Source organism: Cimex lectularius, unplaced genomic scaffold (genome assembly GCF_000648675.2).
Source record: "Cimex lectularius strain Harlan isolate CLEC.00 unplaced genomic scaffold, Clec_2.1 scaffold21, whole genome shotgun sequence".
NCBI classification, from domain to species: Eukaryota; Metazoa; Arthropoda; class Insecta; order Hemiptera; family Cimicidae; genus Cimex; species Cimex lectularius.
This window is the reverse complement of record NW_019392671.1, coordinates 2,019,500-2,046,071: the sequence shown is the minus strand read 5'-3', so window position 1 is coordinate 2,046,071 and position 26,572 is coordinate 2,019,500. Positions and strand designations below refer to the sequence as shown.

Below are 26,572 nucleotides of genomic sequence, written 5' to 3'. Positions count from 1 at the left end.
GGCGGGCCGGCTATTATGCTCGTATATAATTAAGTATCATACACCAATTAATGAGTTCATACTTCCAGAAATTCAGTATTTGGAGTTAGTTTGCTGTATAACCCACACTCTCATTATCGTTAGCATATTAAATTGGTTAATAAACCGAGTATAAAACTAATTTCACAAATTGAACTAATCCAATTATCCCACTTCGACCTTCGTAATATTCAAGTTGGACATCTAAACTGTAAATGTTGAGATAGTTTTAAGTAACTAAAATATATAACAGAGATAATAAAAAACTATCGTAAACTAGTGATGTGTCGCAAAACACTAGAAATTACTGCCAACCTACTTTATTCGTGTTCATCAATTAATGATCGAACGATCAATTAAACAGAGGATTAACCACTTTACGCTGAAATAAACAAATGCTGATTAATTATTGCGTCCCGGATTTGCTGATCACTTAGTAAATATTATCTCTACACCTGTTACAATCAATCATACAAATATAGTCAAATTGTAATATTCCATATTTAAGAAAATAGCTACTGCTTTTTGGACAAACATATAGCGTTATTTTAAAATGCAAATCTATGCTATAAATTTTATTTTAAATACGAATTTTTTTTCAAGAACTTGTGTACTTTTCGTCTAATCACTAACTTACGACATTTAACCGTATTTATTTCCTTTTCTATAGGCATTTAATTACTAGAAGTCAAAAAGGCTCCATCATTTCCGTACCATTTTTTCGAAGTCTATTTCGTCTATTACAACCAATTTTCTTTTGGTCTATTTTTCTTAGCATACTACGAATTCCCAGCTTCTTTTATTATTTAAAAATAGTGAAACGTTAATGTTTGGCAACTGTAAACCTTTGCGACGACACTATACCTTTCGCTTATACATCTTTTGTATTTCCTTTCGTCTGAGTTTTTATTTCCATCTAAAATGCTCCCTACGGTTAGTTAGAATGAGAGAAAGAGAAAGGGAAAGAAAGGGGGGGAGAGAGAGAGAGAGAGAGAGAGAGAGAGAGNGAGATGCGGTCGGGTGTGATGTAGGTTTCAGAAAAACATTTTCTTTATCGTGCCAACGTTTCGATCTTTATTGAGATCATCTTCATGGCTCAATACAGATCGAAACGTTGGCACGATAAAGAAAATATTTTTCTGAAACCTACATCACACCAGACCGCATCTCACGATTTCTAAATAAATATCGATTAATGGTCACTAATCACCACACATTATGGAGATAGGTATAAAGAGAGATAGACACAGAAAGATGGAGATAGATAGGATAAGAACAAAGATCGAGAAAGAATGGTTAAATGGTGCTGGAAAACCGCCAAACTCATATTTATTAAAAAGCCCAACTAACCCCTGAGACATTCTCCTCGTTACATACCATTCAGCCTTCAAACCGCAATAAGCAATATCTTCGAAAACTGCATACACCTTACATTAATCTGCCACATCATGGCACAAACCATTATAGGGAATGAACAGCATGGCTTTAGACCCGACCTATCGTAGTACGTAAATGCATTACAACTCCAGATAGTTTATTTTAACTTTTGTAAAACAAAATATATACTGAATTATTCAGATAAATTGAGTCAAACACATTTCTGGCTATCTGCAGGATTTTTCTACTCTATTTTTTTCGTTCCAACGGATGCAGTTCCACCTCTAGTACCAACTTATTTTCAAAGTAAAATGATTCCACTATGCTTAAAGACTTAATTGTCAAATCAATTCAGTTTCGGGCAATCTATGTATTGGGAACATAGAGGGTTACTCAGTTTTTGGCAGTTCCTTGACCGGATCGTTGTTTAGGAGTGTGGGCCGGAGGAGTACGGTAGAAAGAAAATTGGACATATTTTACAACAAGAGGAGAATCAACTAAAAGCATTCGTTGCTTCTGGAAGAGTAATTAAGGCGTAAGTTTTTGGTGGTAGGCAAGGAAAAACCGGAATCAGCCTCCTACGCAGCATTAATAACTTTAAAACTTAAAAAGAGCTGTTAAATAAATAATAATATAGAGTTCAAAAAAATTAAAATCACCTCTACATCCAAATAGCTACAGAAACAACAAACCCATTCTTAATGGCGAAACGAACCCCAGGGAGATCCATCTATTCACAGACCAATCAGCCTTCAAGGCGGAATGAGCAAAATCTTCGAAAAATGCATACACCTTATCCTAATCCGCCAAATCATGGCACAAAACATTATAGTCGATGAGCTGCATGGCCTGTCTACCTCTGCACAGCTTGCGGGAGTGGTAGATCATGATACAAATTTGTTTAACCACAAGAAGCACTAAGGTGTAGCTCTGCTTGACCTGGAAAAGGCATTCGACTCTGGCATGATGGGATTGTTTATAGGTTGATTGACGAACTTTCCAGGGTATATTGCCAACATAATTTCCTTTTACCTAAAACCCCGTTACTTTTGTGTCCGTACAAGTTGCATAAATCAAACCTTTTCCCCATTGCCGCAGGAGACCCAAGGTTCTATTTTGGGACCCTAAATTAAGAAATGATGCACTTTATGCAAACGATATACAGTCAAGTTTGGATGCCTGTAACAATTATGAAGAGACTAAGCTAGGCTGGAAACTGGGTGTCCCGTTTCTATAACTGATGGAAGCTTAAAATAAATCTCCCTAAAGCTGAGGCCATTTTTTTCTTAAAAAGCTAGATCTTCAGGGAGAAAGTGTCAATGGTTTTCCGATTGCTTGGGCTGAAAAAATCACATACATAGGAGTAATTTTGAACTCCTTTAGTCACATAAATGAGGTTTTAAAAAGGGAAAAGTGGCTACGAGGATCCACTTTCCGCTTTTGCCTGGCAACTCCGCACTGAGCATTAAAAATGCATTCCTGTTTTGCAAACTTGTGGTAATGACGGCCTTTTGCTTGACCTTCATGGAACTACACGTGCTATTCAAATTGAGCGAGGATACAAAGCAAAATAAGTTTTTGAGGCTAATTATCTCTTCGAACCGCCACACAAGAATTAGCCTCATCCATGATAGCACATGATCAGGTTATGTAGAACATGAAGTTAAACCAATCTCTGTCGAGTCCTTTAATAAACTGATGGGGTACAGTAATCCTACATACCGTGAAATTGCAATCTACTCTATGAATACATTATGGAAATATAGTAAAATTAAACATTATTAGTATCAATTAAACATTTCTAATTATATACAAAGGTGTAGTGACAAAGGGACACCGTACGGCCATGTAATTAAGGTGATAAATGATATAAGACAGGGGAGCCTCCTGGAGTGAGAGAGAGAGAGAGAGAGAGAGAGAGAGAGAGAGAGAGAGAGAGNAGGCGAGGGAGAGAAAGAAGGATAGAGGGGGAGGGGGAGAGATACAGAGAGATGGAAAGAGGAAGAGAGAGAGCGCGAGAAAGAGAGGATTTACAGAAATTCATTTTAATTCCTCCTCTTGCCAATTGGAAGCGATGTCGACTCGGCTCTCTCGTTAATTAGACAAGGCTTCAAACCTCCTTTGGGACCCGCGGTTGCTTTGAACAGGTTTCTAAATAAGATCCGTTAGCAAACTCAGACCCCCTAAATTCGATAGAAACAGTCATAAACATTGGCTTCATCTCGAGGTTTTTGTTCCGTTTTTCTTCTTAAAAAAAATTAATAAAATAAAGGTAATGTCAATCGTATTATTGACATTATATTCTATAAAAACGAATATAGTAATTAACAAGTCTTAATTTCACATGGTTTTAAACAAAGAAAGTTCGACAAATTATAAACAATTCGAAATCCATATCGTGAAAAACTTTGATAAATTATACCTTCTATACTCTTTTGTTCGAATATTTTGCTTACAAAATTGAAATAATTTGAAACCTCAACAATTACATGCAAAATTAAAAATTTACCAAATTTCTTGATGAAGTAAGATTCGACATTGTACTTGCTTATAAGTACAAAACAGGGGATACAATAGAAAAATAAAGTTCAACACGGTTTAGAGTAAAAAATTCATTTTTATTTAGCTTGTATATTTTTCTCGATTTCAGAATGTGCCAAGAATAATAAAGATTTTGTCTATGATCAAAATACACTGTATAAAAAATGTTCTGTTAAACAACGGAATGCATGGATAGCTGGTGATACGGAGTGTTGATACGTTAATTTCATAATGCCCATTTTCCTAAATGATTGTGGCTTGGTGTAATAGGATCAAGTGGAAAGGAGGTTGGAGTTCCCAGGTTCCTTTTTCGGTGTAATGCTAGAGCATCAATAATGGCCATTTTTCGTTAATTGGTTGAGGCGTCGAACTCGCCGGGGATTGATGTTACCACGGGCAGTCTCTCTATGGATTTTTCTGAGATCGGAAGGACACGTTTGTTCGATAGAGATTTGAAGACCTGGGCTATTAATCTTGGTTTGTCGACTTTTGCATCATTCATTTTTTTAACGGCAGTGAGCTTTTTCTTTTTTTATTTTATTAATGAAAGTGTTTGGTTTTTCTTATTTGCTCAAAAAATGTGCTGAAGCACGGGCAGAGCCTCAATTTCTTTTTTGTTGTTTATTAATTTTAAATGGAACTCCTTTTTTATAATGGTACTTAAAAGTTTTTATTTATGTTCCTTTGCTACTATTTTTTGGACGAGGAAAGGCCCACCAACAATTAACTTTTTTTGTTGTATTTTTGTAAATAGCACGAAACATTACGTCACCACGGAGAAGGAGGGAGACTTAAAAAAACATGCCTATTCCCTGAATCGACCATATAAAAAAAAACATAGGTCGGACCGAAATGACAAAAAAAACAAAATATGGGAAACTTCACATTGCAATAAACCATGCAACATGTACGGAAAGAATAAAAAAAGAATTAATCAATACTCTAGCTGGTCATGAGGTTGAGGTTCTCCCCCACCAAAGGTTGAATACCTCCAAGGGAGTGGTGACCTGCCGTGACCTTATGTACAGTAGCGTTGAAGATATCAAGGAATGCCTTCAGAGGTGCTAGAACTGAGAAGACTCAAGCAAGCCTCGTTCTCACCTTCGACACCCCAGTATGAACCCAAAGGTGCAGCATTCTATAGCCTACGTGTTTGCCCATACATACCAGCGACTATGCGCTGCTATAATTGCCGGCATTTCGGAAATATTTCTGGGAGGTGTACGTCTTCAAAAAAGATGAATCAATGGGGAGAGAAGCACACCCTAAAGACGCACCTCGTGAGAAACCGCCTACTTCCATGAATTTTGGAGGTTGTCACACAGCCAGATCCGAGAGCTGCCGCGTTCTCGAAGGAAAAAGAAATGCAGAAGGTAGGTTGTATACCTGCTGAGTTTTCACCAACGAAGGACAATTGTATATATCAAAAGTTTCGCCGGTGACTTTGCCCAGGCTGCAGCTTGCCTCTCCCCCCCCAACCTATGGCGACTAGTATGGGTACGGCCGCCAAAACACCCCCCTCGAAGGTCGGAAAAAACTCAACGGGGGTCGCAGAAATCACCTTCACCCTAAGGAAAATGCATCGTTCACACAACATCTCCAACTCATGGTAACAAAGCCTGCGCCGAGACGATACCACTAAGCCACTGCGAGTCTTTTACCCACGTAGCTCACTACAGGGCATGGCACTTTGCTGTACTCCCAAATACTCGGTCGTCCTTAAAAGGACAATGAGGATCTTTCGCGTCCGTACCTGGCTCAAGGCCCCATGGTTGACTAGACTGCAAAGCACGCAGGCCACTACGTGTCAAAGATTTTTTTCATATCAACGAAGCAGGCGGCGACCTTCCTGCCTGGTTTGTGCTACGACGAGGCATTTCACCTTATTGGTCATGCTGTGGTGGTAAATTCTGGCCAGAATTAAATATTCTAGGTCCTTCCCTAGGACGGAAAAAAGGGATATCATTTTGTACGATCCTGGCTGTTCTTGGGTTTCCTAGATATTAGGAATGCGCAGACAAGGGCGGCCTTCCAGGGAGCTGGGAAGTAGCCGACCTCGCGTGGTCATTCATAGTGGCATTTAATGATATGGTGAAGTTCGTCATACGGCGGCGCAGTAAGGGTGATATTAACATGATGTGGACAGCACTTTCTCCCAGTGCCGTACTACATGTGTTGGGTGAATCATGTGAGATGAGCAAGTAAATTCTTCCTCCTCTATCAAGGCCATTACTGCCCTCGTCGGCGATCGCTTCGGGCGTCGCTCTACGCCAGGTTATGGACATTAAAATCCCCAGCAAAAATGTAGCTTCTTGTCCAGAACTTATGTAAACGTTCCCAGAAGGACTCCCACGTCCGCCCTGTACAAAGGAAAGTGTGAGGATCCGACCCTTAACTCTAAAGTACTTATCAGCCAGGAAGAATTTAATAATGAAATAGTGTGTATAGGGTATGATGGTCTTGAGTTTGCAGACAGTTCGATATTGAGAAAGCTGTCTTTCGTCTCTGGGGAGGATGAGATGATGTCCACATCCAAGTCAGATATTTTATTTTGAGAAAAGACCTGACTAATGGAAAGAGATATTTTGCCTGCTCTGCAAAAAGAATTGAAAAGTATAACCAATGCTGGAGAAAAAAATTGACCATTAAATATTCTAATGGACATCCGAAAATCATGAAAAATACAGTTTCAAAAAACGGACGGAGCGCCTAATTTCATCTTACTATCAGAACGTCAGAGGAATGAGAACTAAATGGATCGACTCACTTGCCACTAATAATGGTGTTATGATGTTTTTGTTCTAACTGAAACGTGGCTGTCAGAAGACATTAATTCAAGAGAATTAGGTTTTTATAATTACGTGATATATTGTTGTGATCGATCTCATGATAATAGTGCAAAATCCAAAGGACGATGATGTTTTATTAATTGTGGGTACAAACACATCAAGTAGTCAAGTTCCTGTTAAGTCAAATAAATCCATTGAACATTTATTTGTTTGTCTTAATTTGACAATGTGATCGTACCCTAACTAAAGAAAGAATACACGGCTTTAACGGGGAAAGTAAAAGAGCCTTTTATTTGTCAACTTATTTCCAAGTTTTCCTCTTTCACACGACTTAAACGAACAATTGCCTTTATTAAGAGATTTATTAGGAATTTGCGGTTTAGAATCTGGCGAAAATCTACGGCAGAAACTATGTCTGAAAACTATTCCACCTTAACAGTCGACGAGCTGACCGAGTCTGTCAATACGCTGATGCTGTTGACTCAACAGCATTATTTTAGACTCGAATATTCTTTGCTGACCAGCGAGCGGCCTCGAAAATCTAGATTGATTAGTTTGACGCCGTGCGTTGACAAACTAGGATGCTTGCGGGTGGGTGGCCGCCTTACGAATTTTCACTTACCCTGGGCTTCAAAGCACCCTCTGATCCTGCCTGAAGATTGTCGCTTATCCGAGTTGATAATAGATTATTATCATGTCTTGAGTCTCCATTCGGGACCACAAGTAGTTCAGTCTCTCGTACAGAGAAATTATTGGATTGTTTCGGCCCGACGCCTTATTCTAAATGTCTTAAGTGTCACAAAGGGAGATCTCCCCTAATCCGTCTTTTATGGCAGATTTGCCTGAAGCCAGAGTCCGAATTGACCGTCCGTTCAATCAGGTGGACACCGATTTTGCGGGACCCTTCTTGGTAAATTAGAGTACGCGTCGAAATGCTAGTGTCACCAAAGCGTATCTATGCCTGTTTGTGTGTTTAGTCACCAAGGCCGTACACTTGGAATTTGTCTCCGGTTTGTCGTCGGAAGAGTTTTTAGCCGCCTTGGACAGATTGGTGGCCCGTAGAGGCGCTCTTCACACTATTTATTCAGATTATGGTCGCAATTTTGTAGGAGCCGCTAGTTATTTGACGGAAACCCTGGTTTTTTTGAAAAATAACTCCACCCAAATTGGTGAATACTGCTCTGGAAAGCAGATTAAATGGCAATTCAATCTGCCCAAGTCCCCCAATTTTGGTGGATTGTGGGAAGCCGCCATAAAATCTGCTAAACTCCTAATGAAAAGAACTATAAAGGAAACAGTACTTACATTTGAAGAATACTCAACACTATTTTTTCTCATAGAGGCTATCTTGAATAGTCGTCCTCTCTGCAATTTAAGGGATGATCCGGACCATAATGACTACTTAACTCCGGGTCATTTTCTAACAGGTGCACCTTTGCTCGCACTGCCTGAGAAGCCCATGCCTAAATATTCGGTAATTGAAAATTCAAATTTTTCCCAATCCCCTCCTCGGATTCACTCTTTCCCATTTTCTTTAATTTTGAATTTATTTAGGCTTTAATATACAGTCCACTTAACGAACACCCTTCTATATAATCCTGAAAGGATAATCAGGCCGAACCATTACCCACTTTTTCATATTGTCGGTTCCTTTCACCTCAAAGAAGCCGACTCCTTATATGTGCCGACTTACTTCCCCACCTCTTCAAAATCCAACTTATAAGACATAAAACAGCAATATCTCACTGGCACTCTCAACACGACACACAAGAATGACACAATTACGCAGAAAACAAACACTTTGAGTGAATACAAATACTTTGATTGAATATAAAATTTTCTAGCATTGTATAAATTCATTTTTTTCCACTTCCTACATGTATTTGTAAAATTTAAACAATGTTTATAAATCCCAGGCCCTGAAAATGATTTCAAGTAAGATCGAAAGGTTAGCACGATAACGAAAATCTTTTTCTAAAAGCTACGCACACCAGACCGCATCTCATGATCTCCGAGTAATCATTAAATAATTATTCAGAAAGTCAAAAGTTTTTTCGATGAGCACCATGCTCCCACACTTCATCAAACAATAAATATATGCATTAACTAGGAGTAAAGCGAAAAATATATTAATACAGACGTTTTTAAAATATTTTTAAATTATATATTTTGTCTCAGTGTAAAGATATTTGACGATTTGGGGCGAATTAAACGGGACATCAAGCATACTAAACCAGCATGATTTCTAAGTGTGGCAGAAGTGTTGGTTTCGGGCGCCATTAGGTCAGATTAAAATTAAAACTCTGTATAATAAAATTAATTATAACACAAAAGTAAAGAAGAAAAAGATAAAAAAGTTAAAGTTAAGAGTCAATGATAAACTATGCAACGTGGTTGTTAACTGCTGTGTGAAATTTGTTTCTATCTTGGTTTCCATTTAAACATTGCATTGAGTATAAAACTTTCAAACTTTTTTAAAAATTATAATTGGAAATAGGATTTAAAATAAATGTGCTGCTATTTCTTCCGAGGAATGTGTGTCATTATTGCTATGGCTATTGGCTCTATTCAGATAATGAAATAATCGATACTGTATTATGGTTATTGGTGTTATTTTATTTCACATGTTGTCCCTATTGAGAGATGTTTGTGATTGGGAGGCTTAAAGAAAACCCCTTATATCAGGCATTATAAGTGTGGTTTCAGATACTGAAGAAGAACTAACAAATAATATATTTAACGATTCGTTATAGAACTGACTTGTAAAGCTTTTCCTGATATACGGCAAAAATTTTGATTCAATTTTTTTCTAGAAAAAATCGAAAAAAAATTATAAAAGGTCGAATAGAAAGACGAACGGTCTTCTTATAATCCTATAAGACATCCTACAAACTTTGAAAAGGGGGTTTAGAAGAGGTGCGTTCTTCTGAAACGAACTCTGTATATGGGGAAGTTATTGCTCTAGAAAGACGGCCGTAACAAATATAAATTTTTAAAAATTGATAAGCCATCATGTTAATAACTTTTTGCTGGTGTTTAAATTATCAAGGACAAAGACAACAGAAAGTCAAGAAAACACACAAAATAAACTTGACAAAGCAATAAAAAAGTTTTTCAATTTATAGGGAATAAATCAATTTTTAATGTGAAAAAAAATTGCTGGCTCGCCTTGAAATTCTCCTCTGTCTATTTTGTGTTTTAGATTGAATTTTTAGAAAACTGGTGGTTGTCTGATTTCGATCACTACATGTTTTCAATGTTCTCGCTTTTATCACCTGGCATTTGGCTGTAAAAATACTACTTGCTCCCACCGCTCTGATTTCGATCACTACATGTTTTCAATGTTCTCGCTTTAATCACCTGGCATTTGGCTGTAAAAATACTACTTGCTCCCACCGCGCCGAGCAACATAGTTGTAATGACTGTTCAAATAAAATCGAATCGCCGAAGTGTATAAACTGAGAAACTATAATAAAAACACAAAAACTTGATCCTCTGACACCATTTTTATCTCAACCAAGACCTTACATAAAAAGAACAATTAATTGAAAGAAGTAATTTCGTCAATTGACCACTAAAACATAAATGAATTAATATTTAATAAGTACAAAAAGTATCACTTCACTAACAGCTCCCCGTGGTCACTTTATATTAGCTGAGAATCGAATCCTGATTACACGACATTTAAAAATGGCAAAAAGAGAAGAAGGTAGAGATGGAGAGTTGGTGTCCGAGAGGATCGAAGTGACGATAGCTCAAGTGGTAGAGCAGCGGAGTATTTAGCCCAAGGTCGTGGGTTCGAATCCCACTCGCGACACTGACTTTTTTTATCTCAACTAAGACCTTACATAAAAAGAAGAATTAATTTAAAAAGTAACTTGGTCAATTGACCACTAAAACATAAATGGATTAATACTTGTAAGGAATTATCTCATACTGTGGAATAATTTTTAAAACATTTTGTGATGAGATCACAATATGTTTTGCTTCTTCTTTTGCCTTTATTCTGCTATTATCTCTATCTTGCTTTCCTTTATAACTTCTTTCGTTTGTCTTTCTTTTCTTTTTGTCAGTTTTAATTTCAAGTGGTTCTCCAATGCCTGGATCTGTACTTGTTGTTGGTGGATATTTTCTAATGTCTAATCTATCAGCCGACAATATCCACACTTGAATTTGTCCGTGTACGTGAACAAATTAAGTTCTTTATATCTCCAAATACAAATTTTACTTTTGGTTACTTCAATACTCAAAGTCTATGCAAAAACGTTCTTAATGTTCTATACTATCTAGGTTCAAATCTTCCACCCTTCATAGTCTTATCTGAGAAATGGTTAAAACCAATTATATCCTCTAAGCATATTGACATTCAGGGGTATACATTTATAAGAAATGACAGTTTATACAAAAGAGGTGGTGGAATTGGCATTTACATAAAATCTGGCCTTTCCTATAAAATAGTTCTTCTGTTCCAAGCTGATAGTATTATTGTATATATTTTTGGGGAAATTGTAAATAAGCAGAATAAAATGTTAATTGGATCGGTCCACAAACCTCCCTCTCCATTCACTGATATTAGTGAGTTTGAGAATGTCCTTTCTATCCATCCGTAGTTGTGGCTAAGATTTTATATTCATTGTTGCTGATTTTAACCTTGATGTACTCAAACATCTTAGATAGATAGATAGATGTAATATTTCAGGGTATGGTATACTGCGCCCTTTAAGAGCTATTGTATCCCCTGTGCTCTGCCTAAAGCACATCGGTGAGTCCTATTTCATCAAGAAACTTGATTAATAGGCCCGGTTTCAGTGGTTGTAGTTCTTTTATGGTCACATTGTACATCCCAAAACACTTCCTCCTGCGGGCTAGTGTAGCTCCGCAGTTTGTTAGTAAGTGTGTTGGTGTCTCTTCTGCTTCTTTGCAGAATCTACATGTGCCATCTTGGATTATTCCAATTTTCTTTAAATGTCCATTTAATCTACAGTGTCCTGTCAGGAATCCTGTTAGGATTCGCAGTCTGTTCCTGCTTCCTTTGACACATTCTGTGATTTCTTTCTTGCCAAAGTTGGTTAGAAAATTCTTGGATTGTCTGTGTCCAATAAGTGAGTTCCAAAGTTCGCTCATTCTCTTTTTATCCTTCTGTCTGAGGTATTCGTTGATAGTGTGTGTTCCTATTCCACAGAAGGGTTCAGGTCCTATTAGCGGTGTGGCAGCCCCTTTTCTTGCCAGGGTGTCCGCTTCCTCATTACCTTCTACTCCCATGTGTCCTGGGACCCAGCAGAGGCTGACTTTATTCTGCGAGCCTAATGTATTTAATTTGGTTTTGCAGTTCAGCACCATCCTTGAACTAATGGTATTTGAGCTTAGTGCTTTGATGGCTGCTTGGCTATCTGACATGATAGCTATATTCTTGTTTTTGTATCCTTTATTTAGATTGAATTGGATACATCTTTCAATTGCATGAATTTCTGCTTGGAAGATACTGGTGACTCAAACATCTTAATTCACAGATAAACAAACGCAATAATATCTTATCTGCATTCAATCTTTCTACCCTTCCTTCCTGTTCGATACATGGGGTTCGATCTGTGCGTCACTAATAATCCTTCATGTAATAACAATTTCCACTGCTTTGATAACCCATCCGTTTCTGTTCATATGCCCTTTGTAACAGTTTATATTCAATCCTTTAAGTTTCTCCTCGGTACATCGAATGTCGTAAATGACACTATTTCATCTTAAACTGTCATTGAATCCTTTTCAAAATTAAATTGGGATCCTATTTTAATGTCACAAATATTAATGAAATGTTAACCATCCTAAATAGTAATTTCCCTTTTGTCTTGAACTTAATAGTTTCATTAATGAAGATGAAAATTTTTCCTTCTGCCACTCCTTGGTTTTCTCACACAATTAAATTTGCTTTTAAATATCGTGATTCAGCCTAAAACAAATGGAAATTCACCAGGATTCCAATTCATCGGACCTATCTAAGTTTAAAATTCTAAGGAAAAGCTACAAATCTAGACCGCAAATCACAGAAAATGACTTTTAATAAACTGCTTGATCGTAATTTACCGCCTAAGTCATTTTGGAACAACATTAGAAAACTTAGACTTAGAAACAAAGTCGACAGCTCTCATTCATGCCCTGATGTTAATAAATTAAACTCGTTTTTGCCTTCCATGTCCTCTTCCCTCCAGACTAAAACTTCATTTTCTGCTCATCAAGAACGAGGTACATTGTCCATTAGTTTTTCAAATATTACTCATGAATGTGTTTTAGAAGCCATCATTTCTATTAAATCTTATGCTAGAGTTTCTGATCTTATTCCTATTAAAATCATAACTTTTCCCTTCCTGTTATTTAACATACATAACCCACATTTTGAATATCTCTCATACCTCATCCTTTTTTCTTCAGCCAGGAAGTAAGTCCTAATAGTCCCATTACATAAGAAACCTAAACACATTCTTGCTAGTGACAATCGGTCTATTAGTATTCTTTCATCACTACCAAAAGCATTTGAGAGGATTTTATTTAAACAAATATCCTTTTTTTTACACCATACCCTTCTATACCCTTTTCAATCTGGCTTCCTAAAATATCATACTTGTGAGACACCCTTCTCAGAATTTCAGATGATATTCGCCTAGGCATTGAGGATAATAAGTGAACTTTAACTGTTCTACTTGATTTTTCCAATGCATTTGGTTCATAATAATTTACTTATTTGGAAAATGACGCATCTTTTTGGTTTTTCTTCTACTGCTACTAATCTCCTTTACTCCTATCTGTCTGCCAGAATTCAGAGAGCTAAGCTTCAAATTCCATCTCCTCTTCTCTCTACATTTCACCTGGTGTACACCAAGGTTCTATATTTGGACCTCTACTCTTTTCCATGTTTCTAAATGATCGTCTCTTAGTTCTTAATTTCTCCGAATTTCATCTTTATGCTGATAACACTCAGCTTTGTTTTCGATGTCCAATGCAACACCTCTATAGCTATCTCGCTACTCAACCGTGATCTTCATTGTCTCAACCAGTGGTCAAGAAATAACGGCATTCTTTTAAACCCTAAGAAGTCCCAGTCTTTATAAATTTCCAATAAACCTATTAGTACAGACTGCCTATCACCTCCACATATCAAAGCCCCCCCCCTATTAATTTTTGTCCTAAAGTTAAAATTCTCGGCGTTACTTTTAACTTCAAGATTACATGAAATAATATGTACATATTTCCAATCATATCCCGAGCCTTCAACACTACTCTAAACCTTTATTTAATGCAGGGAGAAGACTATGGAATTTGCTTCTCCAGCAATTACGTTCTGCTTCCTCGCTGACTTGTTTCTGGTCAAAGACATCGAAATTGTTAAAAACGACATAAATCATCTCATTTTCTTTTCTCTTCTTTTTTCCCCGTTTCCTTTTTTTCTCTCTTTCTGCTTTTCTTTCATAATGTAGTTTCCTCATTCGATTATAAATAATATTATAATTATAATAAAGTAATATTTTAAAGAATATATTATTGTCATTATTATTTTTTATATTTTATTTTATTGTATATGTTATTATTACTTGTGTTATCATTGTTTACTATGGTTATAAAACTTAATTTATTTCTAATATAAGTTATGTAAAGGGGCTAATTAAAGCTCTATTTCTACCTTTAAAATAAACAAATAAAAGATGTCAAAGAAAAAATCCTTCACAACCTATCACGCATTTTCTTGGGTATTTCATTTCAGGAACTTTTTCGTCACTGATAACTAACAATAAGGTGGAGATACTATCTCATCTCAAACAGCATCGGGTTTACATTTTTCCATACTCTTCCTTAATGTACAGAAAATCTAATATGAGCAAGCCAGATATTTGTTATTTTGGCCTTATAAAATTTACAAAAGGAGTAAAATATTCTGATAAGAAATTTTTCTAAAGATAAAATAGTAAAATTGAATTGAACATCCTTTTAGCAGAGTTAGTCGAGATGGGAAGGCAAGATACAGCCAGTCATAGAAATAAGCAGGAAAGTCTCCATGACTTAACTTAGAGATTTGTTGAATTGAAGAATAGTGCCAGAAAATTTTAAAATAAAATAGTATATAATGCACAAAATAAAATTGTAAATAGTAATATTCATAAAGTGTTCGTATGGACATATTTTCACGGAAACATTTACAAACTTCCTATATATTTTGCAAGTGTTATAGAATTTTAAATTTATTTCCTTAGGTAATAGTCTATTTATGATCGATCAATTAAATGATCATATTTCTTGTTAGTAATAAGTATTTGTTAACTCTTGGAAAAAACGAGCGAGTTCATCTTGACCACTAAGATATAAAAAATATTTTCCGTTTGAACGAAACCGGAGTGTGATGATGAGAAATTGCGTTAAGCAAGTTTCCAGTTAGAGCCTCTGTAAGCAATCAGTGGATAATTGGATGTTGTATTGACCCTGACCCAATTGTGGTACGAAGCTAAGCCGAAGAACACACATTAATTTAAGTACATTCTCTGTAGGCGAAGCTCATTCTTTGCCAGGTAGGATTTGAAAATGGGAGTCTTTTCAGCGTGTTCCCGTACCACACTGAACCGTCATCCGAACCTCGGCCAGAACGGAACCTTTAAAAATAAAAAACAAGTTTAGAACATGTTGGTCTCTTTACGACAGGAAAAGGGGTTTAATTTTAAAATGTGGCTCTTTGATTATTTAATAATATATGTTTTTGTTTTTTGTACAAATAAAATGAGTAATATATTTTTGAGTCCATATTTGATGATAGAAAATAGCATTTGATATTTTTCAATATAAACAATTTGTAATCATGAAATTTGCTCGTTATGGGGCAATTTCGTCGTGTGTTTGCAAGTTGATCTCCCAAACGCGGTTCGATATTGCGTTATCCACAGTGTGTCTGTGGAAAAGGCGAAATGTCAAAACGCTTCTGACAGAAGTCAAAATATCAGCAATATCTTTTTACGTCGCTTTTACCTTTTTCCTCAAACTTTCGTGTATACAATTGATCAACATTATATTGAGGGAACTATTCGATTTGACTTGTTTCACCATTTTCTAATAAATTTGAAACACATGAGAGCTTGACGCCAAATTGGTGTGTTCCACCTTGTGAAACATCTAACTCTGGCGTCATCCGCTTAATGAAGCAGCTGAGCGTTTAACGCCACTTAGCGTCTTCTGCAGTGAACGTGCTAAAGGATTTCTTCTTGTATCGTAGTTTGCTAGATTGTGAAATGGTGTTTAGTCGTTTCAGTTCACCTTGCTGTTTTTTTCGGTGGTCAGATCCGAAATTGCCAGATTACAGGTTCATCACCTTATAGCGGAGGAAATCTTACAAAACTTATGTTAATTAGATACTAGTTTCAGAAATGTATGACACTTTGAAAAATGGCAAAAAGGAGGGAAAACTCATAAGGTGGGGTTGAGATAGGAAGTTGATGTCCGAGTGGATCGAGGTCACGATAGCTCAAGTGGTAGAGCAGCGGCGTATCTAGCCGAAGATCGTGGGTTCGAACCCCNAATATTTATAAAAGTACTCCATCGACCCCAATCTAGATTAGTTTGAATATAGGGTCGGTGGAGGAATATCAAGTACTCCACCGAACAATCGGAATGAGTGTACTGTATGGATGTATTTATATGTATGAATGTATTTATTTGTATGAATGTAGTGTTTGAAAGGGTAAATAGAATATAGACATAGTTGGGGGCTGAAATGACCTAGATGTCGGAAGCCCCAATAAAAAAAAAATCAACATTCTTTACAAAAAATAATACAAAGAAAATAAATAAAATGTACAATATTAAATATCAATAAAATTTGTTCAAATTTATTTGATCCTATTTGAAGAAAGAGAAAAACAACTGCTATTATTGTAATGTTTGAAAGTAATGCTTATATTTATAAAAACATTTGTTTTTTTATATATAAGTAGAGTAGTTTCGAGAATGTTGACACACTGGATACTAAGATCTATACATCACAAAAATTGTCTGATAGAGACAAGTTGTCATAACGCCGAACCAAATTAATCATCATAATTATGTAGTTATTCAAGTTGAAGGATAATTTCCAGACGCGGATGGCTGTTTGCTACTGCAATTATCAATGAAGTTTACCACAAGTTCCGTTAATCACATTATCAATTTGAGCCCCCACGATAAACTTTACTTTCGTTATATCTACGTAATTTACGTCACATTAACTGATAATACGAGTTGTTTTACAATTTAAATTTTGATTATAATAAAGATCGCCGAAAAAAAGGACGTCGTGAAATTTGTTGGACTAATGGGCTTAGTCTGATCTATTTCCCATCATTGCTAAGTTTAATTTAAAATGGACCAAAATGTATACACAAAAATCATTATTTAGGAAATTGTAATGTTTGAAAGTAGAGCTTATGCGCCAAAAAATACTTTTTAAATTTTGATTCTAGGTTGAGTGGTTTTTGAGAAAACCAGCGGTGACTAGTAATTGATTTATGCTATTTAGTAAAATGCATATACGGTAGAGAAAAAAAAGGAGCGACAGGAGTATGTATGGGGGCAGAAAACCATAAAATACAGCTAATTAATAGATAAAATAATTAACATACGATTTCTTTCTTGTGCATTACCTGGCCACAGCGGTGAGCTAGCTGTTGACAAAAAAAAAAGAATTAGAAATTCTATAATGTTATATTATAAGTATAATATATAAAATTAATACGTGTATTTTTAATAATATAATTTAAAAAATGCAGTGAACTTAAATTGAATCATTTATCTTAGTTTCATGGCCATTACCGTGCCAAAGAGGCATCAGATTTCACTTACAGTTAACTTTAAATAGACTCTCTTAAATGGTTTTCCCTTCATTACGCCGTGCCTAACGATGAAACAATGAACCTGGAGTGTCATTATAAACTCCTTTTACACTAAACACATTTAATGACCCATAGGGCAATATTTTGAGGGGAACAAAACAGGTGGTTAGCACGTTTCCTTCCTCACAGTTTCAACTAACTCTACCAAGACTAGACTTATTGTTAAGACTTGGACTTCAAATCAAGCTTTCATAGTGTTGACAACTGATTTATTCAGGCATTAAGTCTGCCTAAAGGTCCATACGGTGGGGAAAATCTGAAAGGAAAATGGCGGTTTTATGAAGGTTTTTCTACTGAACCAAAAGTAGAACGCAAAACATTGATATAAAGTGTATGATGTTCAGTGACCATTAGTTAATTTAATTTAGTTAACTAACATCTTCTTTGTCGTGCCAACGTTTCGATCTTTATTGAGAATTAAGTGAAATGAAATTACACAGAAAACTAACATTTTGAGTCTTCATGGAGGTCATTAGACATGTGAAGAAAGGAAAAGTCTAATTGTTGGGTTCACCAAGCTTTCGGCAACTTATAGTGCCATCATCAGGGCTTTCCCAAGAATGCAGAAAACGATTAACATGGTAAAACTATTGTAAAAACGACTTGGGTTTAAGGTTATGAATCACATGGCCAGCAAATTACATTTAACATGGTGAAAACAGTCATCTCGCTAATAAAAACCCATATGATTGTGGCTTCAACAATTTTGTTCTGAGTAGCAATTTCTTATAGGTAACATTTATGATCACAGAGTATTTTGACTAGAATTACAGCTATTTATAAGTACTATGTACATAGGATTAAAATTAATGAGAGAGAAAGAGAGAGACAAAGACCTCTCACAGTCCAACCTGAAGCAACGGTTCTGGTTAAACTTTTCGGCGACCTGCTGTACAGACAAAACAGCTACTCATCGTAAACAAAACAGCATTGCAATTGGCGTTGTATTCTAGGCGCTCGCTACACCATATCCTCCTGATTTGCTGGTGGCGGGCTGTTGCAGCAGGTCGCTTCAATTCATACGACGAGAGGCCCACTTCCCACGAACGATTACGAATTATGAGAAACATCAACTGCCTCATCGGTATCCAAGTTATGGAGTAATCAACGCCCCTCAGACCAACACGTCAGCAAAGTCTGGCGAGTCCAGACGGCCGCCCGTCATCTTACTCAGCACTTCTTTAAAATAGTATGAAAACCCCAATCCCCAAATATCCGGGCCTTACTCGTACGATAGCTTACTCCCCATCACTCTGTCGGTTTAAAATTAAACATTGTGCAGTTTTAACAATAAAGTTTCTTCTTTTTTTAAAAAGAATTCTTCGGGCGATTACTTCACTGGCGCCCGGAACAGGGACCGCGAATAGCTAAATTTTTAAAGACGTGATCATTTGTACCGCAGTTGTGTCCATTTGACTCAACGGAACTTTAAGCGTTCACATCGGTGCTTTGATAGCGGTTCAAAGAAACTTCTCTTTAAGTGAAGCCAAAGAGAGAAGAACGAAGAAAGAAGAAGTAGCAAATGAAGAAGAACACTATCGTAGAAGTAAGTAGCCATCTTTTGCTTATTAAGCCTTCCAAGTTAATACTTCCTTCTAGCGTGTCTACAAAAATTAATTATAAAATAACAAAAGAAGACTACGATCACATTCTTTTTTCGATGGAAACCCTTCAGAACTAGCCTTCTTTTGTGAAATTTTGGAAACTGTATACAGCGTATTGTGTGTAGAAAATATTATCAAAAGAGATTTCAATCATAATGTTTTATTCGTAAAAACAAAACGCAAACTAATTGGCCCTGCCAGAAATGTACATATTTCGCATGGTGTAAATCATTTACTAATTTTAATTAAACATTTGAAACAAAATTTCGCTGATTCAAGGTCATACGAAATTCTTAAAGAAGAAATAATACAAACTAGACTCAATGCTAAAGAATCCCCGATAGAATTTGTTAACACAATTCAAGAATCACGAAACTTAGTTTGTATTCGACGAATGCTAGACGGAGTAAATTCAGACACCTTGAATTAATGACTAGGATAGATTTAAAAAAATTATATTTCACATTTTAAATGTTTACCTTCCGCTTTAAGTAACCACATTATGATATTTAATCCAGAAACAATAGATGAAATTAGAAGCATGATATATAACAAATGTTCTTGTGTATTATCTAATATCAACTACAAGAAATCCATTGAATCCAATAGAATTCCAAACCATTATAATAACCCTACGTATTTTAATAAACAATATTCTCATGTACAACATACACCATTCAACAAATTCCAAAATTATAAACAACAGCAACAACAACAACACTTCAACTTCAACAGAACATTTGAAAATAAACCCAACTACCAATACAATAAAAGACAATACTTTAGAGGACCGCCCCAACGACCCAAATCATCCGTTTAATAAAAACAGACCCGCGTATAAACATGATTCGCAAAACACAGTTTCTATGCGTTCCATAGGTAGACCGCGAATGTCCGATTTACGATCTCCCTACGAAGTGATCCATTATAAGAAAAAAAGACGAATCATGTTGTTGAAGACAGTCTGACAAAATTAGAAAAAATCATCGAGACACTAACAGAAAAATTCGATCAATTTTTAGGAGTAGCCAAAAAATCGAAAGGAAGCCCCCCGAATATCAATTAAATTCTGTGAACCTATCATTACCACATTTTCATTGACGGGCACGGACTAAAATGGTCAATAGATACGGGATCTTCTGAAAACTACATTACGCCCTACAGCAATACCCAAAGACATCATGTTATCAACTTACCGACCAACACAACATTCATACACAGAAGACGTTATCGTAAAACAGAAAATTAAAGAATACCACGACAACAGAGAACTTGTAATTAGCAATAAAAAAACAAATCGAAAATGAAAAAGAAAACAGAATATATAAATTCAATCAAACCCGAGAAAACGTTCATTCCCGAAGGAGAAATTTCTATACGAGACCAACAGTTTGGAAAAGCTAAACCTAAACATAAAAAAGGCATTTATTCTCACGATACAAAACTAGCCACCATTCGAAGAAAATAATGTAAAATACACCCCATCTTATCATGAGACCACGGGAATTTTCAGGAAACCCTCTATCTGTTACAGATGAGGACGTTACTCGCACTGATTCTCCTGACTTAAGCGAGCCAGACCAGTCGAAATAACTGACTTGATGAATGGACCTGGTATTGTTGCTATTCAACTACCACAGGCACACAATAGTTAAATACTATACATTCATACACTTTATTGACTAGATGTATTAAAAAATGAATTAAAATATACATGCGACCTAATAAAACACAATCTGAACGAATCAAATTCACTTTTGGCACTATATCAATACACAAAAAAGAAATTTGATCATCTAATTAACGATAAAACCAAAACTAAAAGGTCAAAACGAGGGCTCATAAATGTTTTTTTTTTTTTTTTTTTTCAAATCCACGAAAATCGTCATGCCCAGCATATTTTTTGGCGTCCCTCTCCAGATCAAGAGTTTGAACTGTCGTTTCTTACTGTCTCGCATCTTCCGTTTATTTGGCTATCATATCAATTAATCAGCTTGTGGCTGATGAAGGTGTACCTTATCCTGCTGCTTCACACGCAATATTGAAAACATGCACGTCGACGACGCGATCACCGGAGCCGAGGATGTAACCTCTGCTATTGATCTGCATGAACAATTACGTGCTTTACTTGGAAAAGGTGGTTTCGAGCTCCGCAAATGGACGAGTATTTCTCCGACGGTATTGAAGGATTTGCCCTCTGTCCACATCGAATCGCAACTGAATTTTTCTGACGATGGTGGCCAAACAGTTGAAATATTGGACCTCAGCTGGGAGCCGTAAACAGACGCATGTTTCGAGTATTCTCGTTCCAGGGTGAAGCTACAATGCGTACCGTCATGTCGGATATTGCCAGAATCTTTGACCCGATTGGTTTTCTTGCTCCTTTGGTTTTTGCTATGAAAGTGATTTTGCCAAAATTATGGCTAACCAAAGCCGAGTGGGACGATTTGATTCCTGCTTAATTAGAAGCTGATTTGGTTCGGCTGACTCAGAACACATATCTGGTATCCTCCCTTCGAATCCCTCGATGTATTTTTCCCTCATCTTTTGTTAGCATGACGTTCGTGGAATTTTGCTATTCTTATGAGAAACGATATGCTGCAGCCGTCTATCTTTGCATCCGCTCAAACTCGGGTCATTGTTAATGACATTTATTGAAAGTAAAAACTAAAGTTGCACCTCTCAAGGTCATGTCAATTCCTCGCCTGGAACATTGCACTCCTATACACTTGGCTCAACTAGTTAAATCAGTACAAATGGCATGCTTACCGACTTCTTACCAACCTCAACTGGGAGATCTTCCCTCATGTCGCGTCACTGGCTCTCGCCTTTTCCCACACGTCGGCGTCGATTTTCAGGTCCTTTTACGGTCCGATCAAATTTTTCTCGCAAGCCATTATTAACCAAAAGCTCTTTGTGTTTGTTTGTCTGTACAGCAACTAAAGCTGTTCACTTGAATTTGTTTCGGAACTTAGTACAATCGCTTTTCTCTCTGCACTTGATCGTTTCATCGCACGTCGCGGTTTAACTTCAGAAATATTGTCAGATCGAGTGCGGAATTTTGTTATGGTACGTTGTTTTCAAGAATTGAAGCTGCATTAAGTAGCAGGCCCTTATGTCCTTTAAGTGATGATCCTGCTGAATCAGTCTCATATTAAAACCCAGGCCATTGACGCAGCACTGTTCTCTTCTCCAGAATATCCTTGTTCAACTCCAAGAATCTACGAAACCGTTGGGACAGACAACAACATTTGTTTCAGTCCTTCTGGAGTCGTTGGTCTAAGGAATATTTAAATTCACTCATACAACGCCGAAAATTGGGCCTCCCTTCGAATCTTCCCGTTGTAGAGGACGTGGTGTTCTCGAAGGGAAATTACTTCTAAATATTGTACATAAAACTTTACTTTTTTTCAGAAGATAAAATTAATTCAATTTTGGTGGGCGGTATGTTTACGCCAAATTAATTACCATAAATATTTTGTTTCCGTTGAAACGCTGACCAATTTCCTTTCACCCTTATCCCTAAACGGGCCGATAAGGGACTGCGTCCATAACTTGCTCTCATGCACCCGAGAGAAATTAACGTCTTGCTTCCGTGCTTCCGTTTTCGGGCTTCCGTGCGAACGTACGGAGAGTTAGCATTCCTTACGTCAAGCTCAAAAGATATTTTCAGTTTAGATTTCTTTTAATTTCAAATCACGGGAGTGATATCTGCCAACCGCCGATAGAAAATATTCTGACGGAGCTTAACAGGTGCCGTAATAATTTAAGCCATCATATTGTCCAGGGCCTTGGTTATGTTGAGGATTTAGGTGCTGCATTGGTGTGTACTGAAATGAAATTGGCGAGGATTATACACCCGTTCACCTCAGGTATTGGGGCTTTATTTATTTTATTTTATTATTTTCATTATTGGTTTCGCGACCACACCAGCGCGCGCCCTATTTAACGGCGCCTATATTGGAAATTCTATTATTTTTACATTTTAATTAATTATAAGTTCTCATTCTTTAAATGATACAAATGTAAATGATTAAGTGATAAAAAAAGAGAAAGAGAGAAAAATCGCATTAGGGATGAGTAGTTCTTAGGACAGGCTTATAAAAAAGGTACGTTATAGAAATGAAGGTGCAATCTTCCGGTCCCCCACAACCCTATTTTCCTTTCTACGTGCACAGTTTCTTCTTTTTAGATAGTTCACCCAACGCTCTAGTAGCTTAATATCTATCCTCTCTAACCTAGCAAAACCCCTTGAGAAATTAGTTCATTTATAAATGACGTCTTATTTAGAAACCTACAATCTAGTTTTCTTCCTGGCTTTTCCTCACAATCCGCTCTCCTAAAAATCTCGACTGACATAAAGGCTATAGTCCAACGAAAAATTCTTCTTTCGCAGTGTCCTCAATTGGTTTCTATCTTTTCTTTCAGATCGTTCCCAAGCAGTACCCATCCCAATTAAACCCCCATCCTCCCCTACCCATCATTACTGGAGTCCCTCGAGTGTCAAGTATCGATCCTTCTCTTTTTTGTTGCTACATTAACGACTTTAAATTTTGAACTCACCATCGTATGTAGACGACTCCCAAATTTACCTTTATTTTCAATTTTCCACTTGCTGACTTACAAGCTGCAATTGTAAAAGTAAAAGAGGTCTTAAATTCAATTAATTCCTGAGCCAATAAAAATGGCCTTAAATCTAATGTAGAAAAGTCTCAGGCCATTGTGTTTAGGTCTCGTTCTCTCCTCCAATTCTTACATTTTATCCCTCCGTTTACCATTAACGATCATCCTATTTCTTTCAGTACCACTGTCAAGAACCTTGGAATTGTACTTGACCACACCTTATCTTGGAACCTTCATATTTCCCAAATCTCCCGGAACTGTTTTTCCACTCTCAACTCCGTCCTGCCAGTAACCTTATTTCCATTAGTACCCGTAAACTCCTAGGCTCCTCTCTTATTCTCCCATACTTTGACTATAGTTGTGTGTTGTACGGGAGGCTCACTGAGGAGCTGGATGATAGACTTGGCCCTTAATGAATAGTTTTGTACGCTTATTTTCAGCTTTCAAGGAGATTCCACGTAACTGAAATTCCCTTCCTTTACCAAACAATATCTTCCCACTCCCATCCTTATATTTATATATAATATCCTAACTTTTACGTCTTCGGTACAAAACCGTCTTACTCGTTCTAGCTTTTCCGACTCTATCCACCTAAACACAGAACTACTGCTTTCAGTCGTTCCTTCCTTATCCTTTCATCTAGACTCTGGAATCCCCTACCTCACTCAATCTGCCAAACCCGACCTATATCAACAGTTTATTTGATTACGTTCTGTCATTGTAACTTAGCACCAGTTGTCCTAATTGAAAAATTATTATTAAAACATCTGTATTGTTAAATATAATTTCCTCTTTTAATTTTATACACTACACCTTGAGTACAAAGTTAAAATTTATATATTTTGTAATGGAATTTGTTCTTCTGTATTCCTGCTGAACACGAGTGTAGATACGGGCTCTAATATCTATCTACCTTTGCCTCAGAATAAAGGTTATTTTCTTCTACGTTAGGAAGAGGACTGTTTTTTGCAGAAATCGAAGGATTTGAGCTGTTATATCGTCGTATCCAAGATTGTTTCTTTTTCAAGATGCTTAGTTTATTTTTATGTGTTTACTTATGAATAATCTAGGTCTAGATGATCAAACTATGTCAAAAATATTGGAAATTATATTATTTTTATATTTTAATTACAAATTCCCATTTTTTAACTGATACATGATGAATGACTTGAAATTATTTATTTGAAAAAAAGAGCAAGTAAGAAAAATATCATTAGTGAGAGATTTAAAATTTAAAAAAATCAATGCCGATAATAGAGGATGTCTTTATATTATTCGGCATTTCGTATTTATATTAATATACTTCGGCTTATATCTTTCATCATATATCTAAAATGAATTGAACCGAAAGCCCCCCGTCTGTTTCTAAATTAACAGTTCCGGTGGCTCTGTTGAAGGCTAATGGAGGGCGGGCATCGTATTTTTTTCTTATACCAATCACACCGTATCCTGGGAGGTGGCCATCTCCTCCATCACATTCTATTAGGTCAATTTTTTCATTGTTCTTTTTACCACCGGCCACCATCGATGGATGGCAAGACATCCACTTGGCTGTATATTAATTTTAGTTTGATTGAAAAGATTTTCCAGCGACTGGGTTCGTTCAAATTAATTTACCTTTTATTAAAACAATATGTTAAGAATATTAATAATAAATTAATTTTGGTTTGACATTTATTTATGTTAACGAACAAACAAATTCAGGAAAAATCACTGAAAAAAATGTAACTGGTTTCTGAATTTGAAGCAACAACCTTTTAATAAAATGCGATTTTACGATTGATTTTAAAGTTGATTTGTATAAAATATTATTAGTAAAAAGAGTAATATTTTCAACTCGTATGAAGCTGGGAAGATTTTAAAGGAGAAAACACTTTAGTATAAAATTTTCCTTCGAGACTATTCCACTTGTTAAAGCTGTGATCATTATGGGTGCGCAAAATTTACTCCCAGATCAGTGGAGAAAGGGATCTTCCTTAATTTAATGGGACTATCTCTACAGCCTTGCTTTAGTCTTTCCCTCATTAAAACAAGGCTGTGTGATTTTCAGAAATTGAAATCATTTAATCAAGCAAAAGTGGTGAATACATTTTAAAAACTTTTCGGCTTTGGAAAAAATGTCCAAGATTTTCTATTTTTGAAGAATCGTTCATTTCAAAGTTAATTATTAAAATACAACATTTATGAAAAAGAAGACTTTTACAATTGATTTTATCAAATTTGCCATCACCTCTACAAAAAGAAATGTGCAAGTCGAACTCGCCTCATAATTTAACTAATTAAGGTATTACAGCCATATTAACAAGGAAACGTAAAACTTCGAATAATGTTAATAATAATGAATAATCAACGAACTTTTGTCCATTGCTTTAATAATATAAAGTTTTGAGCATTATTTGACACTCAAATGCCATGGATGGTGTAAAGATTTCTTTAAATTAAATAACCTTCAACCACTTTGGGTCATTATTGATATTGAGTTAAAAGTTGGTGTTGCTGTCGAATGGTTGGACATGGAGGTGTAAAGATTTGAAATATCATTTTGAATTGTATTTTCTTATGTTAAATTAAGCATGTAAAGTAAATTATAGAAAAAAAAGCAAGAAAATGTTGAGAAATAAGAAATCAGTAGCATCCGTTTAATGGTCAGATTAGCGCTCTTGGGTATGTTTCATAGTTTTTGTAGCTGTTAGCGTACTAAGACTGTTTGATAATATGATAGCAT

At 36.1% G+C, this 26,572-nt stretch overlaps 1 protein-coding gene across 6 annotated transcripts in view; it reads right to left on the bottom strand.

Moving 5' to 3' along the window:
- LOC106668556 (solute carrier family 12 member 6) overlaps nt 1-26,572 on the bottom strand; it is a 468,955-nt gene that overhangs the window by 269,163 nt on the left and 173,220 nt on the right. For all 6 annotated transcript variants that reach the window (XM_014397420.2, XM_014397419.2, XM_024225292.1 and 3 more), the window contains one exon: nt 17,372-17,392. In XM_014397420.2, the coding sequence (XP_014252906.1) occupies nt 17,372-17,392 (21 nt within the window). The remainder of the gene's footprint in view (nt 1-17,371; nt 17,393-26,572) is intronic.